The following is a 20,792-nucleotide window of genomic DNA, read 5'->3' on the forward strand; positions in this document are numbered from 1 at the left end:
TATCTAATTGATAAGGGAAAAGGGGGGTAAAGGACACTTACAAATAATTTCTTAGTATTTGGGGGGAGAAAGGACATGGAAAAGCAAATGACTTTAGGAAAAATACATGGGTTCTTAGGAAAATAGATGGTAGATAGGATAGTTTTGTGCCAGAGTCTATTTAGGTCTGTCTGGTGCTGAGTTAATCTCCCCTGCTTGCTCCCCAAAGAGATTTATGATAGAGTCTTTTGGGAGGCTCTGCTTTTAGGCAGATAGGGACTTCAGGAACTCAAATATTTAAAACTTATGCTACAGTGGCATATTCTGGAACCCTTTAGTATGGATGAAGTAGTTGGAATACTCAATTCTAATTACTATGTGAGTCAGTAGTCTTCTATTATGTTCCTTTTATATTCAGCTGAATCTGTTGAATATAGTATATAAAGGAAATCTTCAGGGGCTTTTACTAGTCTGGATTGGAATGTAACATTTTTTAAGTTTCCAATTACACAAAGGCATAGTGAAGAAAATGCATCATTAAATATGTATAATGCATCCTTTCTTAGGCTCTCCAATGAGCATAATTCTTACGTCACTCCCCTACCTAAAACCACAGTGATTTGATTCCAGGATGAAGTTTAAATTCCCTATTACAAACACCTTCAGCTCCAGTTTTGCCAGACTCTCGAGAATTACCCACCTTCCGTGCACTCCCGCTAACTTCTAGTAAGGCTCTCTTGCCAAGCGGGCTTGACACCATCTCCATCCATCAGGCAAACATGTCCGTTGTTGTGCGGCCAGGGCGTGCTGTGCACACCTCCAGGACTCTGCTTTACCGCACTTAAAAGACTTGAACTCGATGGATGTAAGCCTCTTAAGGGCTCAGTCTGTTTTGTTTGGTATACTTTGTGCTTATCATGAACACTCAATATCTGAATAAACTGCTAAACCTATTTTCTCCTAGTGATTATAAAATTAAAGATGTCCTTTAGAAAAATGTATGGGTCCAAATGTAATACTCGTGTCACACTGTTTAAAAAGTATTCTATGAATCAAAGGCACATAACCAGTTGTTATTGGAATTTTACTTGACACAATATTCACATTACACGACACATTCCTTCAAGTTGCAAGATCCTAATTTTTTAAGTATAATTGAAAGGTGGAAAATCTTAACAGCATATTTTGAATTTAATATGTTGCCACCTCATATGACAGTATCCAGCCAATGCAAATGAAACTAAACTTTGGCCGGGGTGCAGAGGACATATTTTTGCTACGCAGTTGTGACATACCGGCTGCTTGGACGAGTACACAAACAGCCCGCATTAATGTGTAAGCGCTTACACACGTGCCACACAAGGGGTTTACCTAAGAAACTACGCCGGAGAAGTACCTTGGCAGCATTCCTGTAGGGCAGATCAAGTTATGTTCGCTAATGCTACTCTCTCAGGAAACGTGCAAATACAAGAAACCCGGGGAAATGCTCTGTAAGAGCGTTGCGGTTCGCAAGCTGCGCTCACAGCACAGGGACTTGCTCCTCCGTCTACCCCGGCCGCGCTGCTCACGGCGCTGCCCACGTGCTTCTCAAAGCGGCCCGGCCAGCCGCGTCACGTGACACCCCGCAGGCCCCCTCCTCGCATCTGTGACCTCCGCAAAGGTGCCTGATCCTTTTCTTTCTTTTTCTTTTTAGAGAAAGCTGGCCCCAATATCTAATGAGAGAGAGAACAAGAACGTATCTTTTCTAGTTTTTATGCCTAATCTTTTCCTCCCCCTTCTGAGCAATCTGACTGCAGGCACTTTTTCTTTTTGATCGAGCGTTTCCCTGGGCAGCTCCGTGCTGGGTCTGGGTCCTCCCGGGGAACAGGCGCCGGCCGTGTGCGTCAGCGGCAACCGCCGTGTCCCTTCGCCGCGGCACCGCGCTCCTCAGGGCCTGCGCTCTAATGTCCTTTCCCCGGTGTGCCCTGCTGTGGGCTCGGCTCCCGGCGGGGCGCCGCGCCGGACACCGGGCGGCCGTCTGCTCCGCCCTCCGCGCTCACGGCGGGCCGGTCCCCGGGCCTCTGGGGCGCACTCCCGCCGTTGCCTCCGCCTCGTCTTCTGCGTCCGGAGGTTCCAAAGCCCCCAACACGTCCCTGTTTGTGCCGCTGACGGTGAAACCTCAGGGCCCCAGCGCGGATGGCGACGTGGGGGCCGAGCTCACCCGGCCCCTGGACAAGAGTGAGTGCCGGGCGGCGGGGTGTCTGTCCTGCAAGGTCCCCAGAGTCGCCAAAGGTCCCTCAGTCCTTTGTTGCTTGTCCCAGGGGGGTCCACCGAATGACCAGGATACGAAAGGCCAGGGGTCCGGTCTTCATGGCCAGGGATAAGAAAGGGCCGGGGGCTTTGAACCTCCTGACCAGCCATATGCCGGAGAGGAAAGGTCACTGGGGCTGAGGTCCTGTCTTCCCGGCTGTGCCCAGCATCCTTATGGGTTCATGGCTGTCGGCTTGCCTACCACCCTCCCAGGAATGCAGTGTGTGGCTGGATCAGTAAAATGTTTCTCTCTACAGAATCATGCGGTGATATTTTAATATGTCCAAAGACAGTACAATCTCAGCTTGATTAATATGAAATATTTTTATAAAATATTTAAGATGTTATTGATTCATAGTGGCATGTTGCTTGGCAGGCATCTAATTCGACCTCCCCCGCAGCACAGTGATTTCTCCGCCATCGCCTTGGAAACGCGGTCATTTAAGTCTTGAGTACTTTTCATGGACAAGGAGCCGGCACTCTCGTGAGCCAGTCCCTTTTCGCTGTTCTGGTTGTTAGGAGGCTCTTGTATAAATTCCACTGGAATCTGCTTCCCTCATTCCCCGTTGACTTTAGTTATGCCATCTAGGACAAAATGAGTATCACCTGTCCTCCCTAAAGCCATCTTCTTCAAGATGAACACAGGAGCTGCCCCCTGGTGGTCAGTGCACTCCTACAGGCGGAGTGCTGCTCAGCCAGAAGCCCTGAGTCTGGCTCACGGCTGGTGAGCGCAGTGGTGGTGGCGGTAGCCTCTCCCGCCTCTGGGGCAGAGCTAAGGATGTCTGACTGCCTGCAGGGAGCAGGCTTAAGCCATCACTTGGAGTGCGGGTGAATTTCCCGCCAAAATATAAGATGGCTCTGTCTTTTGGTTTTGTTCCATCCACCAAAAGGGTGGATTACAAACAAATATTTGGTAATACGCAGTTACAATCGGCCCGTGTTTACACGTTTCCCGCACTCCACCGCAAATCTATATGAACCGAGTTAAAGACGGCTCCCGCGGAGTACGCGCAATTCACGCGAGCCGACTTAACTCGTTTCCCGCACTCCAAGTGTTAAAGATCATCCCTGGGTGCTTTATTTTCTTTCTTATTTATTGATTGACACACACGTTGTTATTGATTTGAGAGAGCGAAAGAGAGGGGGGTAGAGAGAGATAAACATGGATGAGAGAGAAGCTTCATTGATTGGCTGCCTCCTGCACGCCCCCCATTGGGGACTGAGCCCAACCCAGGCATGTGCCCTGACGGGGAATGGAACCGTGGTCTCCTGGTTCATGGGTGGACACTCAACCACTGAGCCACGTAGGCTGGGCATCCTGGCTCCTCTAGTTATTTGCATAAAAGCATATTGGTCTGGTCCTTGTAGTGTTGGTTGTCTTTCTAGATACCTTTTAGCCGCTCACTATTAGATGTTCATAGTAGTTGTAAGTAGACAGAATAGAACATGGTTATGTACAAGTGGCCTGATGGAGGCTGGAGGCAGTGTCCAACCCTGTAGCACCTTGCTTACTCCTCTGCGGTGGAACAGCAATGTTGCATGGTTTGACTTTATAATTTTTTAGGCGTTCCATCTCACTATTAAGTCAAAAAGAGCTTGTGACCAAATAAAACCTTTAAGTTCTTGCAACATTCAGTAGACTGCCACCTTGAGTGTTAGGACTTCAGGTTTCTTTTGTTTTTTTAGGCATTTCTCTATTTGGGAAACATATTTTAAATTTTGATATGTTTCTTCCAGATGAAGTAAAGAAGATCTTAGACCAGTTTTACAAGAGGAAAGAAATTCAGAAACTGGGTGCTGATTATGGACTCGATGGTAATGCTAATGACATTCCATTTGAGATATTTTATTACTTTTTAGATTATAGCTTTGTGAGTATGGTGTAGCACCTGTGTGTCCTGGACATCCTATCCTATATAATAAAAGGCTAATATGCAAATTGACCAAAATGGTGGGTCGACTGGTTGCCATGACGCGCACTGACCACCAGGGGGCAGACACTCAACACAGGAGCTGCCCCCTGGTGGTCAGTGCACTCCTACAGGCGGAGTGCTGCTCAGCCAGAAGCCCTGAGTCCGGCTCACAGCTGGTGAGCGCAGCGGTGGTGGCGGTAGCCTCTCCCGCCTCTGGGGCAGAGCTAAGGATGTCTGACTGCCTGCAGGGAGCAGGCTTAAGCCATCAGTCGGACATCCCCCGAGGGCTCCTGGACTGTAAGAGGGCGCAGGCCGGGCTGAGGGCCCCCTCCCCCCACCCCCAGTGCACCAATTTCATGCTTTGGGCCTCTAGTACGTACATAGTTGTGATTGGAGGATATCCCTGATCTCTGCTTCTATCTGAGCAGGAGATTGGCAAGATGTACGTGGTGAGCCAGACATATAGCAAAGAGCTGTGTGTTCAGCTTTCCTTCATGTTGTGCTAGGATTTCAGTTTTGGCCCAGATCAGATAAATCAAAAAAAAAGAGGATACTTTGATTAATTAGGTGTGATGTGTATATGTACTTTTTAAAATGGCAAATGAGATGAAAACTAAGCCCTGCCTATTTTGATTTTGTATTTCCTGCAGCTCGTCTCTTCCACCAAGCTTTCATAAGCTTTAGAAATTATATCCTGCAGTCTCATTCCTTGGATGTGGACATTCACATTATTTTGAATGATATTTGCTTCAGTGCAGGCAAGTGTTTATAGAGATTTTTTAAAATCCTGTTGAACATACTTTCTGTTTCCTTCATGTTTATTTCTGTAGTTGGGGTTTATTTGTGTAAAATAGGCCCTATTAACATTTTCTGTAAATAATTTAGTGCTTGCATAGGAGGCTGTCTGGGTCCTGTTGCTTTTATATGGGTCCCTGAGCTAGTTATTAAATCCCCCATATGTCTTAGACTGGAGGCAGGTTTGATCTGTTACCATCTGCTCTTCACTGTGTGCTAATATAGGCCCCAGTGGGATGAACTCTCATACAAGGTAGAATTAATGCATAGCAGATTCCATCTGTTTCTGCCACTGTTTCTTTACTGCATCAGGACAGAGTTCTTGCCGTAAAAGAAAAAAGTAAGACCATCATTATTTTGTTCCCATAGGCAGCTTGGTTTTGATTATATATTTTAAATGTATTTGATTATTAGACCTTTACTCTGTGCCAGGAACTGAGGTAGAACCTGGATACAAAGCAGAATGGGCCACAGCCTCACCCTCAGAGCCACTAAGGTGTGGAGACTTCCTGCTGAGAAATCAGTTCACGTTCATGTTTTACAGTGGTCTCTGTAGTTTAACAAGTGTTTGCACCTGCATTTCTTGAACCACAGGCCTTCTTTCTAATGTATATTTCCTGGTTCTTTATTTTTTAATTTAACTTTTACCAATGCTGACCTTTACCTGCTTGCATTGGATGAGTAGAACATGGTGGATGGCAACCAGTTTTCTCTTTTCCTAGAAAATATAAGTGAAATTGGGAGGAACATGTAAGACAAAGCATATCTCAGAAAAGGGTAGAGTTCCTTGCTCCAGGGTTTTTCTTTTTATCCTGGTAATGTCCCTGAAACTTAGCTCACTAAGAAAAAAGTGTAGTTATGGCTAACATGTAGATTGCACCTGTTAATGCAGTGTTTTGTTTTCCAGCTCATGTGGATGATTTATTTCCATTTTTCTTGAGACATGCAAAACAGATATTTCCCGTGTTGGAATGTAAGGATGATCTACGTAAAATCAGTGACTTAAGAATACCACCTAATTGGTTAGTTTTTTCATTTGTGGATTTGAAATTTTCAGTTTCTAATCTTGGGAGATTATTATTTTTTTAAATTATATTCTGGATGGTAAGATATGAGGAGTCTAGATTGTGTTTTCCCTAGGAAAAGGCTGTTAATTCTGGCAGGCAATCAACTGCTGTCTCCCCTTATCCTGCCAGCTCGGTTTTAAGACTTATTACTGCACATCTACAGTAGCCCTCACCTTAGGGTGTTGTCCTTGTCATTCAGGTGTGGCCTTTCTGGTGTCTCTGCTGAGTGCCGGGGTGGTAATGAGTTCTCTCACAACCACTGTTGCAGAACTCCAATGTCTCCTAGTACTTTGCCACCTCATTGAGACTGTCTGCTCAGACCCTTAGCAAGCTATTCTCTGCTAGGTGCTGCCCATGTTCAGCCCAGCCCTGGGGCAAGGACCCACAGGGAGCTCCCACACAGGCTTCAAGGCTCCCTCTTTACTGCACCCTTTTTCCTTCCACACTCTGTTCTTTAACTTTCAGCTGCTTCAGCCACGGAGAATTTGATCTCGGCTGCTCAGCTCAGTGGGACCATCATACTCTGCTTGGGTTCCACCTCCTTACTTCCTACTGGGTGCAGTAGGGCTCATCTCAAGTGTTCCCTTCTTCTGGGCCTGCCGTCCTGCACTGCCTGTTGTCCATGTCCCCAAGCAGCTGCTGCATATATTTTGTCCAGTTTTGTACTTGTTTATGGTGGGAGGGCAAGTCCAGAAACAGAAGACTCAGTCATTATATTGTATACGTTGAAATTCAGAAGCCTGGGAACATTTGCTTATGTCACGTGTTGAGAGCTGTGGAAGTGATGTGAACATACCTATGGAGCTAATAGTAGTTTACATTTATTTTAAGTAACTACAGAGGAAAAAGAATTTGTACAGTGGTAAAACTATCCAATAAATTAATTTGCATTTGGATTTTTCCTCTAGTTAGTAAATGTCATTCTTGGAAAGCAGTCATTATTTTAGTGTCGATATGACATGTGTCATTTAGTTAATTTTTGAAAAGATGTTACCTTGTAAATGTTAAGAGAATGTTTCATTGGAATTTTTTTCAATTGGGAACTTTGCCAAGATGGATTTTGAAATTAATAAGGTTAAGCTGTTTGCCTACTTATGTTTTAGGTACCCAGAAGCCAGAGCCATACAGCGGAAGATAGTATTCCATTCAGGCCCCACAAACAGTGGAAAGACTTACCATGCAATCCAGAAATACTTGTCAGCAAAATCTGGAGTGTATTGTGGTCCTTTAAAATTACTGGCACATGAGATCTTCGAAAAGAGTAATGCTGAGGTCAGTATATTACCAAGTATTTGCTCCTTGTTAATTTTGTGTGTGGGGGTTGGCTAACAAGGAAGATGGGAGGGTGGAGTGCATATGTAGTATGCCCTTCATTAACAAAAATTGCCATATTTCATTGCACCTAAGAAGCCATCAGTTGTAAGATGTGCCATTATTTTATGTACAGTTGAGAAATAAGAACTGCCAAGTGAACTCTGACATGCCATCAGTTGTTAAGATGTATCCTGTAATAATGTGCGTATTAGAATGAATGAAATATGTTGTTACAGAATATTTCACATATTCAGAGATATGCTGAGAATAACGCAAATAATCTGAACTCACTACCCAATTCCTGTCAGATTCTAACATTTTGCCATACTTGTTTTATTTACTTTTTTTTAAGAAATAAAATATTGATATAGTTGAAACTCTGTGAACCCCTCCTTTGCCCCTCAGAGTTAACCACTACTCTGTTATGATGTTTAATTTACCCTTTGTTAGACTGGCCCTCTGATACTGTCAACTAGAACCAATGACAAAGACTGAAGCCACCTTTTCAAACCTGAAAAGGACTGAATGCCCTGTGGTCTAAGGCATTGTTTTACTAAATGGGCTAAAATTTGGTTCATTGTTTTATTATGACTGTAATGTGGGATAAACCAGTTTTGGTAGGTAATTTGTATTCTCTATTTTTTTGTTCTGAATAATTTATGTAATTTTCATACATAATTATCTCTTTATCCATAAATACTTAGAAAGTATTTCCTCAGACCAAAGACTTTCTTTATATAACCGCAGGATACTTATCCAAAGCGGGTCATTTGGTATTGATAGACTACTGTTATTAAATCCATACTCTATGTTCAAGTTTTGCCAATTGTCCAATAACAATACTCCCCCTTGCCTTCACTGCCCCCACCTCCAGGTTCTGTTCAGGGACTCACACTTTTTTCATTCTCATATCTCTAGTTTCTATTAATCTGAGGCAATTTCTTGGTCTTCCTTTGTCTTTCGTAACCTTTACGTTTCGGAAGACGACTACAGGTCAGTTGTGTTGTAAACCGTCCCTCAGTTTGGATATGTCTGATGTTGACTCATGATTAGTTTCAGGCCACTGGGGAGACCAGCTGTCCAGTTGGCCTGGAGTTTCCCAGATTTAGCACCAGAAGTCCTTCACCCTTGGGAACACCTCAGTCCTGGGCGAACCAGGGTGGTTGATCACTCTGATACACCATAGCATTGATATTGGTCTTTCTCAAGGAATTATATTGGGAAGACTGTACAGTTTTAAATTTTATTTATAATATTTTTGAATATAGAAATAATTCATGTTCATTTTAAATTATTAAACTGATAGTATAGAAACATACAAAGTTAAAAAGTGAAACTCCTATAATTTCTCATGCTTTTGTTACCTGAGAATTTAGCTGCCTTGAGGTGTTTCCAAGTTTTATGTAGGTTTTTTAATAAAATGCTGTCACAAACAGTAAGATTTCAGCTTTTATTTTCTATTAAAAATATTTGTTAAAGGATTGAGAATATTTTGTTTCAGGTATTTGACAAATAAATTTGATCATAATGGAGAGAATACTTTATCAAGCATTCAAAATTTCTTTTCAAAGTGAAAGTAATTCCAGGTTTCTTTGTCATCCTAGGGTGTGCCATGTGACCTGGTAACAGGTGAAGAGCGCGTGTCAGTAGAGCCAAATGGGAAACAGGCTGCCCATGTTGCTTGTACTGTTGAGATGTGCAGTGTTACAACTCCTTGTATGTACACACTATTTAAAACAGCATTTTTGAAAAATTTTAAACAGTGATGAACATATGAAATGTTTTCTATTGTGAAAAAATTTAAGTTGAGACAAAGAAGAGAATAATACAACAAAAAGTATCTACTATCACTAATGAATGCCTAAACTTTCTGTCATGTTTGCTTTTTTTTTTTTTTTTATTTCAGAGGAAGGAAAAGGGAGAGAGAGATAGAAACATCAGTGATGAGAGAGAATCATTGATCGGCTGCCTCCTGCACGGCCCCTTTTGGGGATGGAGCCCGCAACCCAGGCATGTGCTCTGACTGGGAATCGAACCCGGGACCCTTCAGTCCGCAGGCCGATGCTCTGTCCACTGAGCCATGAATAGGGCTGTCATGTTGGCTTTTTTTTTTTTATTAAATATATTTTTATTTAGAGAGGAAGGGAAAGGGAGAGAGAAGTGGAAACATCAATGATGAGAGAGAATCATTGATCGGCTGCCTCCCCTACTAGGGATTGAGCCCGCAACCCAGGCATGTGCCCTTGACCGGAATCAAACCTGGGACCCTTCAGTCTGCAGGCTGATGCTCTATCCACTAAGCCAAACCAGCTAGGGCTCATGTTTGCTTTTTTTTTTTTTTTTAAATATATATTTTATTGACTTTTTTATAGAGAGGAAGGGAGAGGGATAGAGAGTTAGAAACATCGATGAGAGAAACATCGATCAGTTGCCTCCTGCACACTCCCTACTGGGTATTTGCCCGCAACCCAGGTACATGCCCTTGACCAGAATCAGACCTGGGACCCTTCAGTCCGCAGGCCGATGCTCTGTCCACTGAGCCAAACCGGTTAGGGCTCATGTTTGCTTTTTAATATTTCCCTTTTTCTCTTAAAAGAACAAAAATGTTAATAGCTATGAAGTTATCTTTGTACTAATCCTCAGTTCAATTCTTCCCCTTCTTTTTGTTTTCAGTATTGTTTGTATTAGTTTTAGGTGTACAGCATAGTAGTTAGGCAGTCATATACTTTCTTTAAAATATATTTTTATTGATTGTTAGAAAGAGGAAGGGAGAGGGAGAGAAACATCAAGAAACGGCATTGATCGGCTGCCTCCTGCACACCCACTACTGGGGTCAAGCCCGCAACTTGAACATGCACCCTGACCAGGAATTGAACAGGTGATCTCTTGGTGCATGGGTTGGCGCTCAACCACATCTGCTGGGCAGCAGTCATATACTTTATATAGTGTTCTCCCTGATATTTTCAGTACCCAACTGATACCAATTAATTACACTATTATTGACTCTGTTTCTGTGCTGTACTTCATATCCCCGTGACTATTTTGTAACGACCCATCTGTAGTTCTCAATCCCTTCACTTTTTTTGACCCGGTCCCCTCATCTCCCTCTCCTCTGCCAGTCATAGTCTGTTCCCTGTATCTATGAGTCTGTTTCTGTTTTGTTTGTTCATTTATATTGTTCTTTAGATTCCACATATATGTGAAATCATATGGTATTTGTCTTTCTCTGACTGACTTATTTCACTTAGCATAACACCAGTGCTGTCACAAACAGTAAGATTTCATTTTTTTTTTATGGGCATTATTCATATTTTGATCTTTTCTTTTTTCTTTCTTCTTAAAAAAGACCCTTTAACATTTCTTGTAATACTTGTTTGGTAGTGTTGAACTCTAGTTTTTTCTTGTTTGTATATGCCCAGATGCAATAAGTAAATTTTAATCTGATGGTTTTTCAGTATAAAAATAACTTTCTTTTGTTTCTTAAATGTCTTTGCAGGCATATTACATTTTTAAAATTTTTAATGTGCTCTTAACTCCTTGGTATTTTGAGAAGAAAATTAATATAATTAATATGACTTAAAAAATAATAAAGTAATATGGTTGGAAGCATTAAAATAAAATTCGGCACTAATTTTTGCCATAGTGATGAGCTTAAGTTCCCTAAGAATGAGCATTGCTGGAACTCAGGGGATTGCACTTTCCACTCCACTTTCTGCTCCTCACACCTGTCTGGGCTCCTGTGGCAGAGATGCTTCATTTACTGTGGGCTATCTGCTCCTGGTTCCTGGGAGCATAGATGATACTTTTTCCTCATTCGGCAGATTCTCCAGGCTGCCCCTGAGATTGCAGAAATAGGACAAATGAACCTGCTTAATGTGTGAGGCAGTGCAGTAGAGTGGTTAACAGTCCGGACTTTGGAGCTGGATGGCCTGGGTTGGAATTCCATGTTTTTTTGATCTTACACTTACCTGTACACACTGTATCCTTGGGCCATGACTTAACTTCTCTGGGCCTCAGTTTATTCTTCTGTAAAATGAAGAAGATGACGACTTTCCTTTTATATTTGTTGTGAGGATTAAATGAGTTATAATTGTAAAGCCCTGAGAACAAGACTGCCAGGAAAGAAGCACTGAGTGACCAGTGGGGATGATGACTGATGTTGGTGTTGTAATTTGTTTGCAATACTATTTCAGTACTTATATTGCTCATGATAACTTTTTATTTTAAGATGAAGTGGCTGTGATTGACGAAATTCAAATGATTAAAGACCCAGCCAGAGGATGGGCCTGGACCAGAGCACTTCTAGGTTGGTGGTCTTAATGCTTGAAACCTGTGCTTTGTGACATCTGCACTGAGATGCATTATCTGCTGGACGTTGCCAAGTAGAGCCAGCTAGATTCTTTCTTTTTGACACAAATCAAACAAAAAGTCAGCGAAATGTTCAGTTTTATTTTCTAAATATTATTTAAATAATGGGGAGTCTTTTTCCTCTTATGAAATTAGCATAACCACTTAATTAAAGTTAAAATATTCAAATCTCACCATATGTACAACCATTATTAAGATTTGGTGTGTTTCATGCCAGTTTTGTGACTATATAATTTTGTATCTTTTTTCAGTTCTGTTGTTTCCAAAAATTTTTTGGAATAACATTATTATGTTATTAATAATGCTGCAGTAAAAATCCTTGTGGCCATAGCTTTTTATTCATATATTTTATTATTTCTTTAGGATAGGCTCCTGGAAGTGGAGTTTTTGAGGTCCGTGGACATGAATGAATATTTCTAATGCTTGGAGTGAATTAAAATTTTAAAAAAAATTATTGATGGGGCAGGGAGATAGAAAGAGAAACTTTAATTTGTTGTTCAACTTATTTATGTTCTCATTGGTTGATTCTTTGTAGGTGCCCTGACAGAGATCGAACCTACAACATTGGTATATTGGAACGATGCTCTAACTAAACTGAGCTATCTGGCCAGAGCTGGAGTGAATTTTTGATCAGCATATTGTAGGACAGGTGTTCTCAGATTTAAAAACAAACAGCTGAACTCTTCCAGATAAAGAGTATTCATTGAAACCTTAATGTAAAATGGATGAAAGCGGATCTGCTAAGGGGTAAGGAGATTGGAGTTCCTTCTACCCTCCAGCCCCAGCCTCTGAGGCACCTCCCTGATTCCATGGAGGCTAATGTTCAGTACTAATCACAAAATGCCAGGTACTAGTCCTGGCTGACATCACCCTCTACACTCAACACCTTGGCCAAAGCAATTTAAAAGCCCCGATGTTTATAAAATGTAGTTAATCTTTGCCCAGTATATTGTTTTGAGGTTTGAATTAAAGAGGTAATATTTATGAAAACATTTGGTAATGTTGTAAAGCAATAGAAACAAACTTAAAATATTTTTGCTAGCCCTGGCCTGGTGGCTCGGTTGGTTGGAGTGTCGTCCCATACACCAAAAGGTTATGGTTTGATTCCTGGTCAGGGCACATACCTAGGTGGGGGGTTCCCTCCCCAGTCATGAACGAAGGGGAGGCAACAGATTGAATTTTCTCTACATCAATGTTTCTCTCTCTAAAAATCAATTTTAAAAATGTTCTCGGGGGAGGATTAAAAATACATATATTGTTTGCTGTGTAAAGTGTTGCATATTTACTTTTATGTCTTTAAAATTTTTTAACTTGTGATTTGCGTTTAACAGGACTGTGTGCTGAAGAGGTTCATTTATGTGGAGAAGCTGCTGCTATTGACCTGGTTACTGAGCTTTTGTACACGACTGGGGAGGAAGTGGAGGTACTCGATTATATGCTTTGTTCTCAAGATGGCATAGCAAATAGCCCAGAGCACCCAGGCAGTGGCTTCATAGGCCCCAGGTAGTGGTAAATCAGAACTTAACTAGAAAGAAAGCTTTATTTCCTCGTAGTTGACTAGGTAATACATAATTGACTTAAACTCATATTCGGAGTTCTGACAGAGTGTCCATCTTACCCTAAGTCTTCTAAAAGTACAGGAGATTCTTCATATTCTCTTGACAAAACCTTTTGGAGTTTCATCAGATCTCTTTAGAATTAAATAAGTCAGGAATATTGGAAGTTTGAGGTTCAGCAAAAGTTTGTGCTTTTTATTTTTCTTTATTTTTATTGATTTTAGAGAGAGGAATGGGGGGAGGGAGAGAAAGAAACATCCATGTGAGAGTGAAACATCTATCGGTTGCCTCTGCCTGACCAGGGGTCGAACCTGCAACCTGGGTATATGCCCTGATGGAATCAAACCTGCCACCTTTCGGTGTACGGGGACATTGCTCCAACCAACTGAGCCACACTGGCCAGGGCAAGAGCTTGTGGTTTTTAAAGTCTCGGATGTCAGGTAATTGGGGCCTTTGATATACATCTAATTGCTAGAAATAGTTTGTATCCCTTTTCAAATTCCTAGAGTAAGAAGTAATTGGTTTTCTTTTAATCCTACTTTTTGTTTTCTTTACCAGAGTTCTATAATAAGATGAAGAAATATTTAAAAATGGGTCCATTACTTTAGTTTTGTGTTCAGCTTTCAGGGAGAGAAATGTAGTAGAAGAAATTCTGGGTTCTAGTCTTGGCTTTGCTGTTACTAGTTTTGTATTCTTAGGCAGATTGTAGACTGCTAGAACTGGGAAAATCCTCTTCAGACCTGATCTTTTAGAAAAGAACAGTGAATAACCCTTCTGAACTTACCAAGTTGCCATGAGAATCAAATGTAGCCCTAGCCAGTTGCTGAGTGGTTAGTGTTCTCCCTTGGACTGAGGAGTTGTGGGTTCCATTCCTGTCAAGGGCACACACCTTGATTGCAGGCTCGATCCCTGGCCCCGATCAAAGCATGTGCGGGAGGCAACCAGTTGATGTGTCTCTCTCACATCGATGTTTCTCTCTAAAATCAAATGTATATGAAAGTGCTTTGAAAAATTTATGAAACACTGTTTAGCATTTAGTTAATTTAGAAATAGCAATGAATATTAAAATAAATGCTTTTCTGTATTTCCCTTTGAAAAACAATGGACCTTGTTTTTAGCTTTTAGCAAGTTTTTCACTTAATTGTTAGTCACATGAAATTGAGTTTGGTGTGTTATTTTACAATATCATGTCTTTATTAAAGGTTCGAAACTATACAAGGCTTACACCCATTTCTGTGCTGGATCATGCATTAGAATCTTTAGACAACCTTCGGCCTGGGGACTGCATTGTCTGTTTTAGCAAGAATGATATTTATTCTGTGAGTCGACAGATTGAAATTCGGGGATTGGAATCAGCTGTTATATATGGCAGTCTCCCACCTGGTAATTACTGGCTTTCATCGTGAGAGAATTGTAAATCTTATTTTTGCCATTTATGTTGAATATGTATAGAAAACACAGTAAAAGATATTGAATTAAGATGCTTGATATATTATTTGTTATAGGTCATATAAAATAAGTATTCCTCTAGTTTATCTTGGTGGGGATAGAAATATTTTAATTATTTCTAGCTCTTATTATTTGCTGTTATTTTGAATTTTGAATTAAAGAGTTTTTTACAAAAATGTCATTACCCATGAACTTGAGTAATATTCCGCAAATTGTAGTCCTGAAATCTGTTACTACATGTCTTCAGAAGTGAGAAGGCTAGTGTGGTGTGGGATTGTGTTGCTGTATGTGGGGATATTTAAAAGAGTGGAAATAAAGGATAAGTAGCTCTTTGAGGATATAAAGAAATAACCTTGAAACAATAAGAATTTTATCCATAAAAATAGAAAGTAGGGGGTGAGGGTTTTTAAGATACACTTAGTGTGATACAGTAAAAGATTGAGAACACTGATTTAACATAAACTTCTTATTTTAGGGACCAAACTTGCTCAAGCAAAAAAGTTTAACGATCCTGATGATCCATGCAAAATCCTGGTTGCTACAGATGCAATTGGCATGGGACTTAATTTGTAAGTGATTTTTTTTTTTAACAATCATGGATAGTCAGTGGGTTAGATGGCAATTAAAAATTTTCTAATTGGCATTAGAATGACCACTTTGGAGAATGGGTATTACCGTATAGATCTGAGATTTACCTTGCTTACACCTGGTAAGGGAGTAAAAAGAAAGTATCACACAGCTCGGACTTTGAGTGCTGCTCCCTGCCACTGCTATCCTGTTATATTACCTTACTTTACTTTTAGTTTCTCAGTTGACAAGGTGTGTGAGTGCCTACTGTGCTTGTAGGGCTAGCTATTATCTGTAAGGATAACAGTACTAAGCCTAAATATTCCTCTCTGGGGAATGAATCAAAAAAACTATTCAAACTGTTAATATCCAACTTTTTTTTTTTTTTTTAATATTTTATTGATTTTTCACAGAGAGGAGGGGAGAGGGATAGAGAGTTAGAAACATCGATGAGAGAGAAACATCAATCAGCTGCCTCCTGCACACCCCCCACTGGGGATGTGCCCGCAACCCAGGTATATGCCCTTGACTGGAATCGAACCCTGGACCCTTCAGTCCACAGGCCGACGCTCTATCCACTGAGCCAAGCCGGCCAGGGCAATATCCAACTTTTAAAAGCAGCTTGAGCCCTAGCTGGTTTGGCTCAGTGGATAGAACGTTGGCCTGCGGACTAAAGGGTCCCGGGTTCAATTCCGGTCAAGGGCACATGCCCGGGTTGCAGGCTCCATCCCCAGTAGGCATGCAGGAGGCAGCCAATCAATGATTCTCTTTCATCTTTGATGTTTCTATCTCTCTGTCTTCCTCTCTGAAGTATAAAAATATATTTTAAAAAAAAGGCAACACTATGAGAAAGAACACTATGTGGTTTATTTGTTAAAAAAAAAAAGTTATCTTCTGTAGCCTTATTGAGGTATAATTTACATACTATACAGTTCACCCATTGTAAAAGTACAAGTTGATAAATTCTAGTAAATTTACACAGTTGTTGAAAAATACGATTTAAAGGGAAGAAAGAATTACCAACAAACCTCTTTTTCTTATTTTGAAAACAGTGGGCAAGGTTGCAAGTAGTCTAACCTGGAATTGAGTGAGCGTTTCTGCAGTGACCCAGTCATGGAGAGTTTTTCGTCTGTGAGATCACTTTTATTTCTATTTCAGGAGCATAAGAAGAATTATTTTTTATTCCCTTATAAAGCCCAGTATCAATGAAAAGGGAGAGAAGGAACTAGAACCAATCACCACTTCTCAAGCCTTGCAGATTGCTGGCAGAGCTGGTAGATTCAGTTCGAAATATAAAGAAGGAGAGGTTACAACAATGAATCGAGAAGACCTCCGTTTATTAAAGGAGATTTTGAATAAGCCTGTCGATCCTATAAAGGTAAGGTTAATTACTCCCCTTTGGAGGACAGTCATGCCATCCTTCACCCTCCCTCCAGACTCTTGCCTCAGACACTTGGTAACAAAAGAGAAATTTTATACCATGAAAATTATGTCAAGAAAGCACTACTTGCCCTAGCTGGTTTGGCTCAGTGGATGGAGCATCGGCCTGTGGACTGAAGGGTCCTGGGTTTGATTCCGGTCAAGGGCACATGCCTGGGTTGCAGGCTCGATCCCTAGTGGGGGGGCATGCAGGAAGCAGCCAGTCAATGATTCTCTCTCATCATTGATGTTCCTATCTCTCTCTCTCCCTCTCCCTTCCTCTCTGAAATCAATAAAAATATATTAAAGAAAGAAGGCAAGCAAGCCCTACTTTATTGCTTTGGAGGAGAATAGAGACTCCTGGTTGAGAATGGTGTGCAGGTGAAAAATCCAGATTGAAACGTTAGTGAACCTAGCTTCCTTTCATTCTTCCTATAACCAAGCAGAAGGTGGGGGCAGGGGCACAGTTGCTTCAGGTGGGCACTCAGCTATGTAAGCAGACTGAAAACTTGTCAGGAGCTTGAATGTAGAAGAAACCCTTAGTGTGGGGCAAAAACAGCACTAAGCAACACAATTGTGAGTCAATAAGGACAAATGTAGTTAATGAGACAGAAGTGTACATATTTTCAACAAACTAACTGTTACAGTTTTTAAAAAATATGTTTTTATTGATTTCAGAGAGAGGAAGGGAGAGGGAGAGAGATAGAAACATCAATGATGAGAGAGAAACATCAATTGGATGCCTCCCTTGCGCCCCCTACTGGGGATGGACCCCGAAACCCAGGCATGTTGCCTGACCATAATCAACTGTGACCTCCTGGTTGATGCTCAACCAACTGAGCCACACCAGCTGGGCCTAACTGTTACAATTTAAAGTTGCCTGGAAATCTTTCTAAATGTGGCTCTTTTCATTTTTCAGTGGCCCTGGGCAAAGGGGAATGTAAGTGAGATAACACAGGAAAAGTTTTTAGAGGGAAGCTGAGGCTGAAATAATTTCTGTAGCTTTTGTTGAGTGCAGTTGGTAATGACACACCATTTCCCTCGTGTGCACAGAACCTCATTTCTTGTGCTCATTCTCTTCCTCCGACCGTGATTGACATCGCTCTCCTATCCTCTTTCCCATTCCCTTTCCCCCCCAGCTTATACTCACCTGTAGGCATTCCGTAACACTGCAGTATACAGTTAAAGAGATACCTGACCTCCAGTTTAGACATTTTTCGTGTATTTATGTGTCAGACACTGTATAACTAAAATGTGGATAAAAGATTGACTACTCGTGGGTATAATTGGTTAGTTTTATTAAATCATCTCATTAGCTTCTTAAATTGGTAATAAATGGGAAAATGATGATGCTTTTCTCTATTTTACTCAAATTCTTTACTCAAGACTTTATTTTGAATTAACTTAGGAAAACTTCTCCTTTAAAAAAAATAAGCTTGCCCTAGCTGGTTTGGCTCTGGATAGAGTGTCGGCCTGCGGACCAAAGGGTTCCAGGTTCGATTCCGGTCAAGGGCACATGCCCGGGGTTGTAGGCTCGATCCCCGGTAGGGGGCGTGCAGGAGGCAGCCAATCAATGATTCTCTCTCATCATTGATGTTTTTATCTCTCCCTCTCCCTTCCTCTCTGAAATCAATAAAAAATATATTTTTTAAAAATAAGCTTATGATTGTTTTTTTCTTTTACTAAAGGCAGCTGGTCTTCATCCAACTGCTGAACAGATTGAAATGTTTGCCTACCATCTGCCTGATACAACACTGTCTAATCTCATTGTAAGTAGAAAATCACTTTAAATCCCTTTCCAAAAGTATTGATATGTTGGCTATTGTAAACAATACTGCAATGAATATGTTTGCACATGGCTGCACATGTCTTTTTTGATTTAGTGTTTTAGGTTTCTTCAGGTAAATACAGTACCCTAAAGTGGCATTGCTGGATCTTTTTGTGTCTCTTGTTATAACCTTTGTTTTAAAGTCTATTTTGTCTGGTATAAGTATTGCTTCCCCAGCTTTTTGTTTGTTTCCATTTTTGTGAAATGCCTTTTCCCATCTCTTTGCTTTGAGTATATGTGTCTTTCTCGCTCAAGTGAGTCTCTTGTAGGCAGCATAGGTGAGGGTCTTTTGTTATCCATTCAGCTACCATGCATCTTTTGATTGGAGCATTTAATCCATTTGTATTTATGTTTTTGATATTTTCTTTTTTCCCCTCTTTCTCTTCTCCCTCTTCTTTCTTTTTCTTTCTTCTTCTTCTTGACTCTAACATTTCTTGTAATACTGGTCTAATGATGATGAACTCCTTTAGCTTTTTCTTGTTTGGGAAGCTCTTTATCTGTCCTTTGATTCTAAGTGTCCATCGAGAGATGAGTGGATGAAGAAGTGGTGCATGTGCACAGTGAAATATGATGCAGCCATATGGAATGAAATCTTGCCATCTGCAACAACATGGATGGGCCTAGAGGGTATTTTGCTGAGTGAAATAAGTCAGAAAGAGAAAGGCAAATGCCATAGACTTCACTTATATGTGGAATCTAAAAATAAAATAAATGAACAAGTAGAACAAAAACAGACTCATAGATATAGAGAATATTTTGACAGTTGCCTGATGGGAGTGGGGTTGGGGGAATTGGTGAAAAAGATGAAGGGATTAAGAAGTACAAATTGGCCCTAACCGATTTGGCTCAGTGGATAGAGCGTCAGCCTGAGGACTGAAGGGTCTCAGGTTCGATTCCGGTCAAGGGCATGTACCTTGGTTGTGGGTGCATCCCCAGTAGGGGGTGTGCAGGAGGCAGCTGATTGATGTTTCTAACTCTCTATCCCTCTCCCTTCCTCTCTGTAAGGGAGGATATTGATTTTATTGTTAAAAATCAATAAAATATATTTAAAAAAAGAAGTACAAATTGGTAATTATGGTCATGGGGATATATAGTACAGCAAGGGGAATTTAATCAATAATTTTTAATAACCATGTATGGTGTCAGATGGGTACTAGGTTTATCAGGGTAATCACTTCATAAGTTATTAGATGTCTAATCCCTGGGTTGTACACTAATATAATATTGTACATCTACTATAATTGAAAAATAAAAAATTGGAGCATTTGAAACCTTGCTTCCCTGCAACTGTCATCAGTTTTGGCTCAAATAAACTCATAAAAATGCTCAAAAAGAAAAAACAAAAATGTTGATACGTCAGATAATTACTAGTTAACCTCATGGGTATGAATGGATAGGCTGTTTTTGTGAAGTTGCTATATATGAAGTTTATGTTGAAAGTGAAAACTTTCAAAATCGTTTGGGACTTTTGTCTGAGTATTTTAGGTTGGGAAGGTTATGGAGGAATTATTAGCTTGAGGGGGCAATGAATAAAGCAGGCCTTTCTAGAAGTCTGTTATGGCTTAAAGAGGTGGTTGTTTGTAGATGTGAGTACTTTATTCATGCCCAGTTAGGCAGTCCAGTAATTTAATATGTCTTTTTCCCCCCTAGGATATTTTTGTAGACTTTTCACAAGTTGATGGGCAGTATTTTGTCTGCAATCTGGATGATTTTAAGTTTTCTGCGGAGTTGATCCAGCATATTCCATTAAGCCTGCGAGTAAGGTATGTGTTCTGCACAGCCCCTATCAACAAGAAGCAGCCTTTCGTCTGCTCTTCACTGTTACAGGTAAGCCTGCATCTTTAGGATATTTTGAGTTGTATTTTCCCCAAACAGTACTTTGTTACTCAAAACAGTTGGAGACTGTCCTTTAATATGAGATAATATGTAAGAACTTAAATATAAAGTGACTTTTTCTTACAAATAATTTTTTGCTTTGTATTTGGGCTTATGTGGTAGCCTTTGTGAAGAAGCTAAAACAAAAACAATTAAATACAATTTTTTTCAAGGAAAGGGGGTCTTTGCCTGATGATACACTTTTTCCTTATTGGTGATGGGTAATATTTTTGGAAGGGAGGGGCCAGGGGTTTAGTAGTGGCAATAGTATTCAGTTTTCTTAACCATAAGACACTGAGCCAGGGAATGTTGTCTTGCATGAGTTTGGTGCCAGAGTTCTGGTTCCTTTTATTTTCACTCATGTGAGTAGGGA

The 20,792-nt window shown here is 40.8% G+C and overlaps 1 protein-coding gene across 8 annotated transcripts in view; it reads left to right on the forward strand.

Moving 5' to 3' along the window:
• The first annotated feature begins 1,848 nt into the window (after positions 1–1,848).
• SUPV3L1 (Suv3 like RNA helicase) overlaps positions 1,849–20,792 on the forward strand; it is a 23,788-nt gene continuing 4,844 nt past the window's right edge. For 3 of the 8 annotated variants that reach the window (XM_023748021.1, XM_023748022.1, XM_023748023.1), the window contains exons 1-13: positions 1,883–2,196; positions 4,006–4,083; positions 4,832–4,939; positions 5,869–5,998; positions 7,147–7,315; positions 8,962–9,073; positions 11,586–11,663; positions 13,057–13,148; positions 14,484–14,664; positions 15,206–15,299; positions 16,456–16,675; positions 18,405–18,485; positions 20,195–20,371. In XM_023748021.1, the coding sequence (XP_023603789.1) occupies positions 1,923–2,196; positions 4,006–4,083; positions 4,832–4,939; positions 5,869–5,998; positions 7,147–7,315; positions 8,962–9,073; positions 11,586–11,663; positions 13,057–13,148; positions 14,484–14,664; positions 15,206–15,299; positions 16,456–16,675; positions 18,405–18,485; positions 20,195–20,371 (1,794 nt within the window). In that variant the 5' untranslated portion in view covers positions 1,883–1,922. Of the gene's footprint in view, positions 2,197–4,005; positions 4,084–4,831; positions 4,940–5,868; positions 5,999–7,146; positions 7,316–8,961; positions 9,074–11,585; positions 11,664–12,350; positions 12,473–13,056; positions 13,149–14,483; positions 14,665–15,205; positions 15,300–16,455; positions 16,676–18,404; positions 18,486–20,194; positions 20,372–20,792 lie in introns of those variants that run through there. The other 5 variants (XM_006107294.3, XM_023748024.1, XM_014449270.2 and 2 more) reach the window with 5 other exon arrangements.

This window comes from Myotis lucifugus, unplaced genomic scaffold (genome assembly GCF_000147115.1).
Source record: "Myotis lucifugus unplaced genomic scaffold, Myoluc2.0 scaffold_1093, whole genome shotgun sequence".
In the NCBI taxonomy this organism is placed as follows: Eukaryota; Metazoa; Chordata; class Mammalia; order Chiroptera; family Vespertilionidae; genus Myotis; species Myotis lucifugus.